This window comes from Callorhinus ursinus, unplaced genomic scaffold, assembly GCF_003265705.2.
Source record: "Callorhinus ursinus isolate GAN/ISIS: 27379988/994484 unplaced genomic scaffold, GSC_fseal_2.0 scaffold51, whole genome shotgun sequence".
In the NCBI taxonomy this organism is placed as follows: domain Eukaryota; kingdom Metazoa; phylum Chordata; class Mammalia; order Carnivora; family Otariidae; genus Callorhinus; species Callorhinus ursinus.
The window spans coordinates 10,122,761-10,139,945 of record NW_027397113.1 but is presented as its reverse complement, the minus strand read 5'-3'; the positions used below and the strand labels follow the sequence as shown (position 1 = coordinate 10,139,945).

General features: G+C 41.3%; 1 protein-coding gene across 2 annotated transcripts; it reads right to left on the bottom strand.

Annotated features, from left to right (window-relative positions):
- Positions 1-2,625: 2,625 nt before the first annotated feature.
- Positions 2,626-15,459, bottom strand: LOC112829671 (transcobalamin-1-like). Of its 2 annotated transcripts, none has more exons than XM_025879372.2 (9): positions 15,331-15,459; positions 12,153-12,332; positions 10,914-11,054; positions 9,678-9,833; positions 8,228-8,418; positions 5,887-6,076; positions 4,700-4,886; positions 3,157-3,275; positions 2,626-2,850 (listed from the first exon to the last, which is right to left on the bottom strand). In XM_025879372.2, exons 1-9 carry the CDS (start codon positions 15,407-15,409, stop codon positions 2,789-2,791), a joined length of 1,305 nt encoding a protein of 434 aa, XP_025735157.1. In that variant the 5' UTR covers positions 15,410-15,459; the 3' UTR covers positions 2,626-2,788. The 2 variants fall into 2 exon arrangements, with proteins under 2 accessions (XP_025735157.1, XP_025735158.1); XM_025879373.1 differs by having other exon boundaries at positions 9,678-9,830.
- Between the last annotated feature and the right edge of the window lie 1,726 nt (positions 15,460-17,185).

The window sequence follows — 17,185 nt, the reverse complement described above, 5'->3', positions numbered from 1 at the left end:
GGTTGCTGCAAGACTGATTATGATACAATTGTCTCACTTAGCAAATATCTTCCACAACAGGAACCACACAGGCCATACATTTCTTAACTCATATATTTTGATAGTCCTTGGCTAACTATTGAGTGAACTTTGTTTTGTAAGGGAGAGTGGGATATGGGGGTGGGAGGGGGAGAGGCAGAGACAGAGAGAGAGAGAATCTTAAGCAGGCTCCATGCTCAATGTGGAGCCTGTTGTGGGGCTCAGTCTCACAACCCTGAGATCATGACCTGAACCTAAATCAAGAGTTGGACACTTAATTGACTGAGCCACCCAGGTGCCCCTTGAATGAAACTTATTAATTTATTTGCCTGTTTTCTCCTGTGCCTCATTTTCTGGTATCCAAGCACCCAGATTCTCAATGGACATCTGAGAGGTTTATTTGTGTTGATTATTTTCTGCCGCGGCAGCAGAGGGAGGTTTCTCGCCTCAGACTTAGTCTTAGTTCTGTCATAGTGCTAAGCTTTAGAGCTTCTCATAAAGCAAGGGTGGCCAGAGCTAGGACTCACTGGGCAATGTCAGTAGAACGTGAAGGGAATGTTACTCCCTTTCCCTCCATGTCTGTCTCTGCAATGTTACTATATTCTACTGTGGGACCACTGGTTGGGAAGAACTCAGCTCTGTCTGTTAAGAATGGAGGCTCACAGGGTGCCTGGGTGGCTCAGTTGGTTAAGCAACTGCCTTCGGCTCAGGTCATGATCCTGGAGTCCCGGGATTGAGTCCCACATCGGGCTCCCCGCTCAGCAGGGAGTCTGCTTCTCCCTCTGACCCTCTTCCCTCTCGTGCTCTCTATCTCTCATTCCCTCTCTCTCAAATAAATAAATAAAATCTTAAAAAAAAAAAGAATGGAGGCTCACAGTGCTACAAGGAAGTGTTAGAATCACAGTGGCATAAAGTGAGATTTTATGTTTAATCGAATGAGAGGAATTAAATGAGAATTACAAAGGACATGACTTTTTAATGCTGTGATTGCCTGTTATTTGGATCCCTGTCAGTGTGCCAACTAGAATATCCTTATACCGCATTTGGGAGAATAGGTCTAATACAAATTGTGTGCTTTACCAGTGTTGACTGGTTATTATTGAAAGTGAGCTAAAATTGTTGAGAGAATCTCAATCTCAGAGGGACCTATTCTAAATTTGTTATATGGAGATTCAGTTTCATCAGTCTACTGTAGGGTCGATACTTTCTGTTATTTTTTGCTTGAGCTTCCTTATTCTTCCTGATGGACAAACCAACCATATGTACTGTTTTTTCCGGGATACTACCAGTTTTTAATCTGTCTTTTTGAGTATAATTATTAACAGTGTTAATAAATTTTACTGTTTACAGCAGTTGCGGTTGGATGTTAAGTTGCATGGTCACACTGTTTATGATAGGAATAGCAGTGATAACATTTTGCATATTTATCACTATAAGCCATTATCCCTCAATTTCACATAGTTTGTAGAGTCCACAAACAGGTCTAACAGCACTGCCTCATGTAAACAGTGCCATGGAGGTCTCCCATCTCTAACTTGGCTTTCAAGATGAGATACAGACCCAAGGGGATAGAATCCATTGCTGTCTAATTATCTGTCATACCCAGTTAATGAAGAATAGAGTGGAGTTGACCCTGAGGGTTGAGGACCAGTACCAGAAGGCAATGGTCAACCTTAACTATAAAGCAGGGTTGCTGGTGGAGGGGAGGAAGCTAATAGTATCATGAAGGAAACACAGGAGGAATGAGGAAGGCATTGATAAAATTATTTAATTCTGCCTGAAGGCATCTTCCTTCAGGGGATTTCTTTATTTAAAGATTTTATTTATTTATTCATTTTAGAGAGAGAGAGTGTTTGTGAGCAGGGTAAGGAGCAGAGGGGGAAGGAGATGGAGGTGTGGAAGGAATCTCCAGCATACTTGGTGCCCAGTGTAGGGCTCACTCTGGGGCTCCATCTCACAACACTGAGATCATGACCTGAGCTGAAATCAAGAGTGGGACACCTAACTGTCTGAGCCACCCAGGCGCCCCTAGGTGCCCCTGATTTAATATATATATTTTTTAAAATGTGAATTCTACTGAAGTGAACATCAAAGGTGAGTTTTTCTGCATGTGTATTTTGATGATATAAATATCAGAGTGATTTTATGGGGAAGTAAAAGGAAAATACATGTGGAGGAACAACAAATGGACCCCAAGGGAGCTAGCTGGAGGAAGGGATGATATTATTCCTGAGACTTTATGGACTGGCCTTTTGTGTAGAAGCCTCATCTTTCTGTCTTTCTCCAGAGCAGTATTTATCTCTACCCACTGCCTTTCTAAGTGGACTGCAATATGTCCCCTCGGTTTGTCCCTTATATCTGGGCCTCAGAGAGCTATCTCCCTACAGATTTTCTACCTGATCTCATTGGCTGCTGCTTCAACATTAGATCTAGAACCTCATCTCCATTCTCACCCACTGCCCAAGTTCACCCACACAGTTTGCAGTCGAACCTTGAGTAGAAATCAGGTTAGACACGTGGTCTAATCTCTTTTCCCTTCCCTCTTCCTACAGTGGTCTTCCCTCTATCAATAATCACCCTTTAAACTGAAATCATTAGAACATGCTCTTTTTGTATTGCTGTTGATCTTTTATTGAACACACAAAGAGAGAAGGGGAGGTTATTGACCCTCTGTTGAAACTAAGATGAGTGAAAAGGATGGCATGAGGCCAACGTCTGCCTGCAAGGCCACTGCAAATGATTTGATCCAGCTGAGGAAGGTTTGAATTTATTAGTATGTGCTCCAACGAACCTCCAGATCATCTCCTGCATGGACAACATAACTACCAACTCCTGAAAAGGAAGAACGAGAAGTGGGCCAAATGATTTTTTTAAATGATTTATTTATTTTAGAGAGAAAGAGAGCAGGAGCAGGGGGAGGGGCAGAGGGAGAGGGAGAGAATTTCAGGCAGACTCCCCACTGAGTGTGGAGCCCTACAGGGGGCTTGATCTCACAACCCTGAGATCATGGTCTGAGCTGAAAGCAAGAGTCTCACTTTCCCAATGCCTTGGCACATTCCCCACCAAAGCTCACCCCCTCACATCTGGATGTTTGGGGCATTGTCACTCTGTGGGGCTTTCTAGCACTCTCTCCCTTACCTTGGCTCAGGTGTTTGCCATTGCTCAGGAGCTCCCAGTAGGTTCTGTCATTATTGTTGGCCTTTATGCCCCGAACAGTGGTGATGTAGGGGCCCCATGAGCTCTCCTCAACTGTGAAACTGTGGGGACAATAAATGGGTTACAGGAACTTATAAATTTTCAAAGGCAACCTTAATGGGCATTTCTCAAACTTCAGTGTACCTAAGAATCATTTGAAGCAGTTATCAAAAAAAGCAGATTTCCTGGCTCTATCCTCAGATACTTTGATTTGGTAGGTCTGGGTGGGGACTAGGAATCTGCATGTGTCATAAACACTCCACAAGATTCTGATGCAGGCACTCCACAATCTATGCTAAATTAGAGGAATGATGCCTGTTTCTGCCCCTGCCTTCCTTCAGAGTAGACACTGTAGTCAACAACTACTAATCTTCTATCCCAAGATAGTCACTGTTGAAGATACTAAAGCAGCAGAAGAAAATGTTAACCTCATGTCCTATAGGCAACATAAATTAGTAGGTTTTCTCTTAGGAAAGAAGAACAGGAAAGAACAATTAAATATTTCCTGTTGTCTTTATTAAAAAGTGACACGGTCAGTGTCTGTTTCACGTTCCCTGGTCACATTTCTCTGACTTCCTGGGAGCCTTTGAAAGCAACCTTTATAATATTTACATATATATATATATATATATATGTATATCACTACATACATATACACACATATATGCATATATGTAATTTTCTCTATGGAATCTTACATCATGTTACTGGACAAATAACTGCTGATTAGATTTAGGGAGTCAAATGAGCCATACCTTTCAGAGGCAAAGTCAATATCTTAATTTTAATATTTGACCTCTTTAGGCCAGGAAAACTTAATCTAGGGGTCCATGAATCTGAAAGGGGTGGGAGCATGGAGAAGCATTCGTGAAACCTCTGATTTAAAGGACAAGTTTTGTGTGTATGTCTACCTGTCTGGGATCAGCATCCACTGCCCTCATCTGATTTTGAAAGCTGTCAATGATTCAATAATAATGACCCAGTATTCTAAACACAAAATGATTGACCTAAGAGGTTCTATTTTTTTTAATGTTTTTTTTTAATTTATTTATTCATGAGAGTCAGAGAGAGAGAGAGAGAGAGAGAGAGGCAGAGGCAGAGGGAGAAGTAGGCTCCCCGCCCAGCAGGGAGCCCGAATGCGGGCCTCGATCCCAGAACCCTGGGATCATGACCTGAGCCGAAGGCAGACGCTTAACCATCTGAGCCACCCAGGCGCCCGAGGTTCTATTTGTTGAAGGAATTTTACTGACAGAGAAGAGATCCTTGGGACTTATTCACCCATTAAGTGAATATTAATTTAATACCTACGTGTGCTAGAAGATGAAAAGTCTGACCTTTTTTTAATCCCTGCCATGAGATGTAGATGGACAGCAAAGTACCAATAAAGAAGTGTTTCGAATGTACTTTGTATTCAGGTGCTTATGTATTCTTACTGAGTCTTTCAAAATCACCAAATACCTTCACCTTAGTTTACATACAGACATACCTAAATAGAGTTGCATTTTCTTTCTGAGCTTTTTCCATCACATCTAGGAAGACAGAACCATCTGCCACAGAGACCATGATGTTATCTATTTGATTATTGACTACCACAGAGTAATTTACTTCGATTTGTGAGTGTGAGACAGCAGGTGTCACTGATATAGGCTCCTGAGTGGAGATGTTGAAGTTATCTGGCAGAGACAGAAAAGCAGACAAGAATTACTATTCAGAATAATAAAAGTGATGTTTGAGTTTACATACCCATGCAACCCCTCTCCCAGGCCTCTAAGGAGCAAGAATCATCAACCAAGGGGCAGATCTCTCATGTGACTAAACCAGATATGCACCAGTTTGTAAATGAGTGTATTTGGCTCCACTCCCAGCTGTTTAAGCAGTTCAATTGCCCTGTCTCCCGTTTCTCACAGGGGCTTCTGAGTTTTGGGGGTTTTGTTGTTGTTTTTGGTTGTTTTGTTTTGTTCTGCTATTGTATTGCATACAATAATGCTTCCCTTTTTTTGGGTACCTTTTTTATTTCTTAACATTTATTGAAAACATATTAAGTGCCAGGCACTGTACTAATCATTTTACATGGCTTATCTTATTCAGTCCTTACAAAAACCCACGTTAGATACTATTATCATGTGCATTTTTTTATATTAGTAAACTGAAGTTTAGGGATTAACATTTTTTTTGAGGTCCCTAAACCTGAAAGTGGCTGAACCAGGAATGAGCAGAGATAAAAGTCAAGTCTTCTTTCATCCCTAGTTGAAAAATCAGTTATTTGAATAAATGATTCATGCTGTAATTTTCTTATGACACTGCCATATTCCTCCCATATTCCTCTGAGCTCCCCGAGGGCTCACTCATTGTGAATGAGAGTCAGAGACACCATACTTTGCTTAGAATGGGAATGATGCTCAGAACATCTGTCTAGCTGGCCATGAGAAAACATGCCTTTGGAGATAGACATCATTGAATCAAGTCTACCTTGTTTATCCATGTTTGAACCAAGAACAACACCTACTACCTTGTTAAGAACAGATCCTCAGGTGGTTATAATCACTGGTGACACATGGAGGATCGAGTTCTATCTGGGAACTGTTATGCTTTAGCGGTTTATCTGGTCACTTTTGGTCCCTAAGGACACCTTAGTCTCGCATGCTTTGGGTAATATGCTCTTTAGTACTCTACCTGAGCCATAGACACAAGAAGAGTCTTTGTTAATGTCCAAGTAGGTCTTTCCCATCAGGGCTGGTAAGATTTGAGCTGCAGCAGTTGGCATACGAAATGCTCCTTGAGAAATTTCTGTGAGCACTATAGCCTGTGTTTTTTGGCAATCCCATTGATTTTTATTGTAATAGTCTGATGAGACAAAGAGAGCCTAATGTATGAGAGAGAGAATGAGAGGGAATGAGAATGAACTACAGAAAAATCAAATAAGGGAAAAGCCTACATGTAACGAATTCAGTAAATATTTATGGGTCATTGACCACAGGGGAAGCACCTTGGACAACTAGGATACCTTCCCTGCCACCAAGGAATTTATAAACTAGTTTGGGGGGAGGCGGGGAATTGCTTAAGAACACAACCGATAATGGCATCGATGAGAACAGGCTGTCTCTACCATATTCACTCTTGTAGCCTTGACACTGGAAGAATACCTGTCACATAGAGGCGCTTGATAAATGCTGTTAACAGACAATCATAAAAGAGCCCCTCAGGTGAATGCCTTAAGAGAAACTTCTAGTGCCATGGTCTTTCAGAAGAGGAAGAGCACATAAACATTTAGTGACGCTGAAGAAAGCCTTTGTGGAGAGGCAGTACTTGAGGTAGGTCTTGACAGTATGTAGGCATTTCAGTAGGTGACTTGAGGGGAGGAGTACTATACTCAGAGGGAACCGTGTGATCAAGCGTGCTAAGATAGGTGCGGCCAGGGCATGGCCTGCCCGTGATAACACTCTCTATATTTTAGCAAAATCCTCAGAGGATTCCTCCTGGCCTGGGAGGCTGGTATACAGGGGAGACTCAGGGTGACTGTGAAAAAACAGGCTTCAGAATGAGGTTAGGGTCACATTGGTGGATCTTCAAGCTTCAGGGTGAGGTGTCTGACATTATTTCCCTAACAATGGGGAGTACAATAGATTCTTGTATAGAAACTATCCAAGCAGCAGATGTAAACTGGAGGGGACAGCATGATGGGGTAGGAAAAGTTAGTAAGGTATCAGAGTAAGACAAGGACTAAAATGGGCTGGGCCTGCAGACATCATTCTGTAGTTTCTCAGGGAAGGACAGTTCCTCCTTTCATTTTCTTCAGAAGATCCTTTAAGTTAACCGAGATGTCAACAAGCATTTGTGGGATATTAAAAAAAAGGATCCTATTTAATTTCCTCTTAAAAACTGTCTTATAGCCAAGCAGCTCTCAAGCCTGCTGTAAATTAACATCACTTATACGGTTTTGAAACCAGACCAAGGGCCATGCTCCACCTCTAAGTTTCTGGTGTGGAGTCTAAACTTTAGTGTTTCCCAAAAGCTCCTCCAGGTGATTCAAACTTGCAGCCAGAATGGGCAACCACTGTTTTATGAAGTCCAAACTCAGCAGGAAGGCAACAGCCTCACCAGCACCAACAGTAAAAACAACCTGTGTGATCAGACCCCTGTTACACCCCAGCTTCTTCTGGTAATTTTCCCCAAGGCCCTGCGCTGGCCACATTGAACACCTTGATCTTCCTAAAATATGTTATGTTCTTCTGTACCTCTGGTCTTTGTCTTTATTGTCCTCTTTCCCCGGGGGAAGCCCTCTCATCCTGGGGTGGGTGGCAGACTCCTACTCATACTAAAGACTCAGTGAAATTTTTTCTATAAATTTTCCTTTGTCTCTTCTTGTATCTACCCCTTAGAGTTGAGTAAATCAGTGAATATGCAGGAATAAAGCCCCAGACTTCAAGGAACATATACAGAACAGAGTAGGTGTTGGTGTTGAGTATGAGTTTTGATACCAGCTGTTTCATTTCCATCCCCATCTGAATCACTTTCTGGCTTTGTAATGTCAGGCAAGTTACTGATACTCCATGACTCATGCTCTCATTCTGGGAAATGGAGGTAATAATATTTTCCTCACTGGGTTGTTGTGTGTGTTAATGAGCATGGCAATAAAGACTAGCTGGTATTACTGGCACTGCCTCTTAATTACTTGGACAACAATAATCTAATAATCTAATTTGGGAGGTAAGAGGCAAGCACCAAATGCTGGTATATGGTAAACTGTGAGATTACATTTGATAGAACAACATAGTAGGTTGCAGTGGACTCTAGAATTTTGTAAAAAAGTTGTAGTTAGGAAAAGCTTCATGGAAGCATTGGACATGGAAAGGTAAGGATTGAAGGTGAGGAGAATACATTTCTGTCGGGAGCAGAATCACATAAAAACAGTTAGTATAGGAAACAGAATGGGTAATATCTTAGGGGGCCAAGAAGAAAGCTATTTCTTTCCTTCATGACTCTCTCCTCTGTCTTCTGTTTTACCCTGACTTACCTGCATAGCTTCTCCTGTACTGTATATGTTTCCAAGGAGACCATTTTCTTTTTTCTGAGACAGAATCTTAGCTATCAGTGACTCCATATGATTATCAATAGTCTCTAAATATTTTGTATCTATTTTGTTCTGCCCACTTGTTATACTTCTTTTCACACAGGTCAGAGCCAGGACAGCCATCGCGCCAGTATCTGCCAGGAAACAAAACATTGGTGATAGGGTGACCAACCATTCCTTGGACTGAGGGGTCTCCTGGTATGTAGGATTTTCAATGCTAAAAGAGGGACAGATCTGGGCAAACTGGGAAGATTGGTCATGCTAGTTGATGATGGGAGAGAAGGATTTGAAGATATAGCAATCATCCCTCCAGCACTAACCACTCAAATATTTCAAGATCCATTTCTTATGTTGAGTAACCCCATACTTCATACTCAATAACTCACCTGGTGGTCATAGAAACACATGGATTTGCAGGTGCATACACATGAACAGTCTTCCACTTCTACATCTTGGTTGGTTTCATTTTTTTCATCTCTCAGCCAAATTGGCAAAGGAATTGAGATAAGTCAGAATGATACCCCAAATAAAATATGTCTTTGCCATGTTCCAATGTTTCCATTAGGCTGATTAGCAAATAGCACTTAAGAGAATTGTTTTCCAATAAAGCTTCTTAAGGGGGAGGATGAAACAAGAGATTGGAAGAAGGGAGGATAAGGTCTTTTTCTGGCTTGTTATTTGGTTTCCCTGATATTCTTTACGTATGATACTTTCCCCTTCACATAGAAAGAAATCTCACATTCTCCTTGTTACAGAGATACTGAGTGGTGATTTTCGGATTTCTTGGAGAAAGATGAGCTTGTGTATCTGGAGCCATAGGGTTGAGCAACAATACTAGCTGTCTAGAGGGGGCTTCTTTTTGGGTGTGTAAGCTGACCCAGGAGAAAATTTCTAGTTCTTCTCTATTGGGGATACAGACTTTATTGTTCAAAATATTGGGCCTTGTCCTGGAGAGGTTGTGTTGTCCATGTAAGCCCACACATGCAAAAGGTCTCAATAAATTTGAGAAAGAGGCAAAGTTAAGATAAATGAATTCCAGTTTTCCTTTCTCTAATACTTATACTTCCTAAAATGTCTTATATGAAGATTCTCACAATCTGTCCTTATTTTACAGATGGGAAAAATAAGGTCAAAGTTTAACATCCATTGATTATATAATTCAAAGAATGGTAAGGTAGCAACTGGATCTTTCTACTATAGTACACATCTAGGAAGATGTTTAAATGCCTCCCAATATCCATTCTTCTCAAAAAGAAAATTCTCTTCCATGATTGCTAGGGTAAAGAGGATTAAAAAAAAAAAGTCAATGTATTTACTGGTAGAAAAACTCAAAGGAAAAGACTTACCAGGGACTCTGCCCTCTATGCCAAGGGAATTGGGTGTAATGACTCACCTACTGAGAACTGTTCATGAAAATAGTAATTTTTACTTTCAGGATCCAAGATTTTAATAACTTCAGTGATTGAGTAATTCCCACTGAATAGACACAAGGCCAAAATGTCCAGGCTGAGCTGGTAGTAGTTAGTCAGTGGATTACCATCATGGTCTTCTGTCAGAAAGGAAAGAAATACCTTACTCATGGAAAGAATACTGGAGTAATAAATTTTCGATCTATTCATATTTGCTTTGTTTGAATTTCTTTACATTTAAGAAGGGTGAGTAATAGAGGGGGGAAGATCGCTCAAAGAATCAGCAAATCTGAGAAATGTGAAGACTGTTAAGAGCCACCAAATTCAACTCAATTCCTTTCATTTTATGACAGAGGAGACTCAGCACTAAAGAGATTAAAATACCATTCTGATACTCAGGTGGTTACAGAACTAGGAGTAGAACACAGATCCGCCCCCCCCCCAAGCCTCTTGCACTTTCATTGGTAATGTGTTCAAACTGTAAGTGGAATAGAAGTAAAGGCCATCTCAAAAGAAGATGGGATTAGACAGGCTTAATGAATAATAGGATAAATAAAAACTGCACCTCACTAGCAGCCGTCATGGTCAGCCTATTTTTCCCAGTGTTAAAGTACTTTTGGCTTTAATTCTTCTACTAGTATCAAATGCTTTGGTACTTCTGACAGTGTCTTGTGTTACTCAGCTATTTCTGGTGTATTTCATTATTTGTCTAAAAACCAAGCCTCTAGAGAACAAGAGAACAGTGCCGTGTGTGTGTGTGTGTGTGTGTGTGTGTGTGTGCGCATCATCATTTGTAAGGTTGATGTAGAATCGGTGCTCATTTGAACTTATTTGAAAGGAAAATTCAAGACGCTGGGGTGCCTGGGTGGCTCAGTTGGTTAGATGTCTGCCTTCGGCTCAGATCATGATCCCAGGGTCATGACTGAGCCCTGCATCAGGCTCCCTGCTGAGCAAGGAGCCTGCTTCTCCCTCTCCCTCTGCCTACCACTCCCCCTGTGTGTGTGTGCTCTCTCTCTGTCAAATAAATAAAAATCACAATCTTTAAAAGAAAAAAGAAAATTCAAGACACATATTGAAGGAGGGAAGAAGGGGAAGTGATCTGCAAAGATTGTGGGATGAGTAGAATGAAGAGAAGGAAAGACCAAAGGGAAACTGTTCAGTTCTGAACCAGTGGAAGAGAGGACAAGGTTGTCCAGGATCTCTGAAGATTTGAGTCTTACCCATATTTTTAATTTCTGCTTTGTATTTATTTCCTAATATTTTGACCAGTTCAGAATAATTGATAGAAATTCCGTCAGGCCCTTTACATGCTCCCAAAGCCAGTATAGCCAATGCAAGCTGTCCCGAGGTTAAAGATGGCTCTGAAAAGAAAAGTATTCAAGTTTAACAAGGTACATGCTTGTGATTTTTCTTTGGCCTCCTGTCTTTCTCGTGACTTACATTGCCTGTCAGTTCTCTCTTTTTTCCCACTCAATACAAATATTTTACTGTTCTCTTATTTATTCCCAAAGCAGAGATTTTCTAGCAGTGCTGTATAAATGCAAACTAGATCTTAGTCTTCCCCATGCAATCATGAGATGTTTTTGGAATCACACAATTCTTATAAAAATTTTAAAAGAAGAAAAATAGATAATAAAGCCTTGGGATTTATTCTCTGTGGGTGCCATCTTGCCAAGATAGTAATAATTGACTTAGATGTTCTGCCTTAGAGAACATCAAAATTCTCCGGCTTCTCTTAATTCTTACAGTAATATTGTGAGGTAGGTAGTGGTGGCTTAATTTTCCCCTTATTTCAGTTAGAAAGCTAAGGCTCAGTATTGACATGAAGGACTCAGGGGGGATCCTGCACTCAACCCCAGTCCTCATCTGGGGTGCCTGGGTGGCTCAGTTGGTTAAGTGTCTGACTCTTGATTTTGGCTCAGGTCATGGTCTCAGGGTTGTGGAATTGAGCCCCGAATTTGGCTCTGAATGCTGAGCATGGAGCCTGCTTAAGATTCTCTCTCTTCTTCTCCATCTGTTCCCCCCTCCCTCTTTAAACAAAACAAAGCAAAAACAGAGAAAAACAAACAAACAAAAGCCCCCAGTCTTCATCTCTATTTCCCTGTGATTCCCTTGCCATTGTCAGTTTTCTTATGTGTGGGTCACATCCTTGTCTGGTTGTCAACTCAGCTAGCTTATATAATAGTGTTAGTGAATGAGAGTCTTTAATTTCTTTTGCTTATTCTTGTACCTTTTGAAGGAAAATGTTTTTCAGGACTCAAGTAAGGCCTGGACACAGAATAAATGGCAGAGGATTGATGTTTTGAGGTACCTTTTTGTCCCCTCAAGTTTTATACAGCTAGGATAGATGTAGCAGGGAGACTCTGGACACACAATTTTGTCCAAGGATCTGTGGCTGGAGAGAATCTTTATGGATAGATAAGTCTTCTTCTAAATTTTCCAGAGATGTAGGTACTCACTTTTATTTTCCACAGCGGTATCGACTTGTTGGATCAGTTGTTGTTCTTGGTTTGGGTTCAGGATCCCACCAAGTCTGAGGGACAGCAGGACATTGGCAGCATGGATTCCTTTGGTATATTTTGAGTTGATCATTGTGCTTATCAGAGGGTTTAGAGCAGTATAGTATTCCTTGCTTACCTCTGTGGCAGGGTAAGGAGGAGATAAGAAATATACATTAAGAAAATATTAAGGAACAGGAACACTAGCAATGGGGTTGGTATTAAAATGTTAAGTAACAGATATGGCACAGACAGAGCAATCCAGTGGTCACTGGCTATGTTGCTGGAACAATACAAAGGTGAGTCTGGAGTCTCTGCTATGTCAGGTATTACTCCTTTACCAACCAGGATGGAAATGTTTCCATGTTTTAACAGCTGTTTCAGCTGTACTAATGTGTACTGACAGAACATCAGTCTTGACTGGGAGATCTAGTATCATTCACTAATTTTGAGGATGAGGCCTGACCAGGATGTCCTTAAAAACAAACAAACAAACAAACAAACAAACAAAAAACTCCTTAATTGAAGGCTTAATGGAGACTAGAATACATGTCTTCTGAATCCCAGTCCTTTCTACTTGCTGGATTGAGTTCTTTCCTTCCTCCATCTTCTTCTAAATCAATCAGATTAATACTGAGGGAAACAACACAACAGTTCTATGTTTCAGTGGTGATTGACCCCAAAGCTGAATTGTCTGGTTGCCCAACCGACCTGGCATCAAGATCATTATTCGGCAGCATGCACCTTTCAGAAAACCCTCTAGGCTTAGGCTACATTTTGTCCAAATCTCAGGAGAAAGGATAGGGAGAGTCACATTCTACTGTGAAAGTAGAAAGAGAGTCCAGAGACCCCAAGAACTAGAGGAAAATTAGAGGAATTAGTGACCACTTAAAACATTTTTAAATGTACTTTGTTCAGGGCACCTCAGTGTCTCAATTGGTTGAGCAGCCAACTCTTGATTTCAGTTCAGGTCATGATCTCAGGGTGGTGGGATTGACCCCTGGGTTGGGCTCTGTGCTCAGCTTAGAGTCTGCTTGAGATTCTTTCTCTCTTTCTCCTTCTGCCCCTCCCTCTGCTCATGGTTGCTTTCTCTCTCTGTAAAATAGGGCACGTGTTGTAATGAGCACTGGGTGTTATATGCAAATAATGAATCATTGAACATTACATCAAAAACTAATGTACTGAATGGTGACTAACATAACATAATAAAAAATATAAATAAATAAAAAAATTTTAAAAACTGTACTTTGTTAACACTCCCAAGCAAGAAAAAAAATGTACTTTGTGAACACTCCCAAGCAAGACAAAACCTACCCATCTCCAGATTATCTCTTGGGTTATTAGGTTACTGAGAAGAGCATGAGCCCTGTGTTCAATCAGACCTTGGCTGGATTCTGTGGTACTTAACTTACCACTATGGGTGTCTTATGTAACTTTCCTGACCTTCTGTTTCCCCATTTTAAAATTGTGGATAGGGGTGCCTGGGTGGTTCAGTTGTTAAGCGTCTGCCTTCAGCTCATGTCATGATCCCAGGGTCCTCAGATCAAGCCCTGCATCGGGCTCCCTGCTCAGCGGGAAGCCTGCTTCTCCCTCTCCCACTCCCCCTGCTTGTGTTCCCGTTCTCGCTATCTGTCTCTCTGTCAAATAAATAAACAAAATACTTAAAAAAATAAAATTGTGGATATTAACACCTATTTTATAGATATTGGACAAGGAGTCACTTAACAAACTGTAAAATACCAACATATTATCACTTTTAGCTTAGCTGGAGTTTTCTATCACTATATTTAGAGAACTGAGGCAATGTGAGTTCTCTACCCCCCAATGTGGGGCTCAGAATCACCACCCCGAGATCAAGAGTCATATGCTCTACTGACTGAGTCAGCCAGATGCCCTCCATCTTTCTTCTCTTTAAAAGAGAGTCAGGGAGATCTGAACTAGTGGTTGTAGAAAAGTCCTGGTTTGTTACAAGAACAATTGGACAATTGTTGAGTCATGGCGAGATTTTGTGGAAACATCCAGTTCAGCAGATTTTCTGGCACTGAAACAGATCAGTTCCTGGTCAACCACTCATCAGTTTCCTTGACCACTAAAGACAAAGTTAATTATTTTTTACAATGAATTAAACTTCAAAACCTCCACAGAGACCCTCTATTCTTAGGATACAACAAAAGAAATGACAGGCCAGGAAAAGAAATTAGAGTTGGCAGAGTTTGTGCTTTGGCTTGTGTGAACACAAGTCTTTCTATTGTGGTGTTAACCTCTTCTTGTAGGCTACAGAATACCAGGAGCATGTAGCCACCCATGGCACCACATAGTCATCTTTGGACTGTGTTTAAGCTCAATTCCAGGGTAAAGACATAAAAAAGAGAAATAATGCACCTGAGAGCTATACCAGGCTTCATGACATCACTTGCTTCAACACCTTTCCCCAGTTATCCTCAACTTATGGATGACGCTAAAGAAATTTAGGAACATTAGATCATTCAGCTAGTAAGGGGTCAGACTACACCTGAACCAGTTTTTCTTTCTCCTACTTAGTATTTTTTAATAGAATCATACAATCTCAGTATCCTATACCCAGAGGAGATGATGAGCTTATACCTGTGTCCTGTGGAGAAGAGTTGTAGGGAGGGAGACGTGTAGCTTGGAACATCTAAACTCAATAATGACAAGAGAGGTCTTCATTATTTGACAGGGATTATTAACACTATTTTTTTTTCTGTGTAGTTATAAAGGGTTAACTCAAAACCCATGGGTTGAACTTCAAAAAAATAGATTGCCTCTCAAATTCAAAAGAAAACTTTCTATGATCTTGAAAAATTTCTAGCATCATGAATATTCTGTCACTGAAAATGAAGAATAGACAGTTGCTTGGTAGGGTTGCTATGGTGGAGAAAATCTCCATATAGGAAGAACAGTTAGGCAAGTTAGCATTGAATCTACGATCCCTCTTAAAAACACATACATTATGGAACTTTCCTCACCATGTCCTGCCACATTTTACATTACTCATAGAGTCCAACCACAAATAGAACTGAAACAGGGTCTTTCTTCAGGTCACTCTAAACAAGTTCCCTGCCAGTAGACTTTAGAAGACTATCACAGTAGGAGTAATTTTAGCCCAACACATACTCACCGCAGATCTCACATTGTTGCCTTGGAATAAGAGAAAACAATAGGAGCCCCACTAGGGGCAGCTGGTAGGATTGTCTCATCTCTCCAACAGTGTTCTGTAATGGTGAGAGCTTGTCTGGCTATTTATTGGGTGATGGCAGAGGGTAATGAGAGCTCCTCCCTTAGTTTGCCTCAGCCACTTTCACTTAAGCAAATATTGCGCAATATCAGGGGGTGTGGTCAGATGTATTTGTCCCAAAATTGTGATCAGCCAGGAAGAGGACTTGAAAGGAAAAAGGAAGAGGAAATAAGTGTTCTTTGTTCCCTATCCCAAACTGTAGGATTCATATTCCTTACTTGCCTTTCAGCCCAATGAGAATAAATTAAATGTCCCTGTTTTCCATTCCACTTTCCTGGTGCTTTATTATGTTTCTTGAAACATTAGGTTTGATGGGAAAGGGCTTATAAAAACATGTAAAAATGGAAGTAGAAGTTGTAGGACTAAATTGAACCAGGCAAGATGGGGGAGCCTGGCACCTGAGGATCTTTGGCATAGTGGTTTTTGATGTATGATTTTCTTCTGAAACCCTGAGAGTTTCATAGCCCAGGAGGAACACCATAGAGATATATATCAAATGTGGATTTTTGCTTTTTGGGAAAGGTGATACAAGCTCCATGTGAGAAGTATTGTCTATCATAGGTCGTCCAATAACTATTAGAGAATACTATCATTTTAGCCTTAAAGTGTTTGTTACGGGTCAGCAAGATGGTGGAATAGGAGGTCCCCTGCTTATAGCCCCGCACAGAAACAATCATTTTAGCAGCCATCCATGGACACAAGTTTCTATGTGGGAGCTTTGTGTTCCAAGTAGGAGGTGAGAAACCTCAGTGGAGCCACCAAGGAGAGCTGTATTGAAAAGCACACCAAAGAAAAAAGACTTGTATTCACAAAAGCTAAAGCACAGAATTTACCAACTCTAATTGTTCTTCCTGGCCTGTCCTTTTCCCTTTTGCACCCTGAAAAGCCAGGTCCTGGATACAGACCAGAAAACAGCCTCATCCCCTTGTGGATTTGGCTGTAGCTCTCGTTAGTATTGGTCCTGCGAATAGCACCATCAGCCAAGGGACCTGGAAGGAATCATGCCCACGTGAGCCTTGGGTAATAGGCCTGCTAACCTTGTTTAGGGCTGTGGAGCCTGAAGCACTGTGATCTGGCTCCAGCATCAGCTGTGGTCTGGGAGCAGTCTTGCCCACCCAGGGACCTACCAGGAGACACACCCATCAGTGCCTAGGAAGCAGGCTGGCTGACCTTGGTCCAACTGTGGATCCTGAAATGACTCTGTGACCTGGCTCCATCCCCTCTCAGCTGTGGTTCACGGAAAGTACTGCCCATGCAGGGACCTGTCCAGTGACCCAGCAGGAGCCAGGACTATCATGCACCTGATAATAGGCTTGTGGTTTGCAGACCCAACTGAGGACCCAGCAGCAGTCAGGTGACACAGTTCCAACCTTGCATGACTGTGATCCCAGAGGCAATCCTATCAGCCCAGGGGTCTGACAGGAGAAGGTCTTTACATGTCAAAAAAAGGCTGTAAAGATGGAGAGATGTTTGCTCCTTCAAACACACAGAGACAAACATAAGCCTGACAGATCACAAAGCAGGCATACATGACACCACTAAAGAAAACGAATAAATAGACCTAACAAACATATAGAAAAATACAAAGCAAAGAAGCTCCTTAAAATTGGTCTTGGCAATTTTTTTTGTTTTTATTTTGTATCTGACACCAAAAGCACAATTAACAAAAGCAAAAATTAACAAGTGGGACTACTTCAAACTGGAAAGCTTTTGCATAGCAAAGAAACAAACAGAATGA

Bases quoted from the DNA above. Each gene is read 5' to 3' on its own strand.
- LOC112829671 (XM_025879372.2), bottom strand. From the start codon at position 15,409: ATGAGACAATCCTACCAGCTGCCCCTAGTGGGGCTCCTATTGTTTTCT. The intron at 9,834-10,913 runs GTAAGACTCAAA...CCTTTCTGACAG, and splicing joins AGCAGAAATTAAAAATATGG to AAGACCATGATGGTAATCCA. The intron at 3,276-4,699 runs GTATGTCTGTAT...TTGTCCCCACAG, and splicing joins GAAAATGCAACTCTATTTAG to TTTCACAGTTGAGGAGAGCT.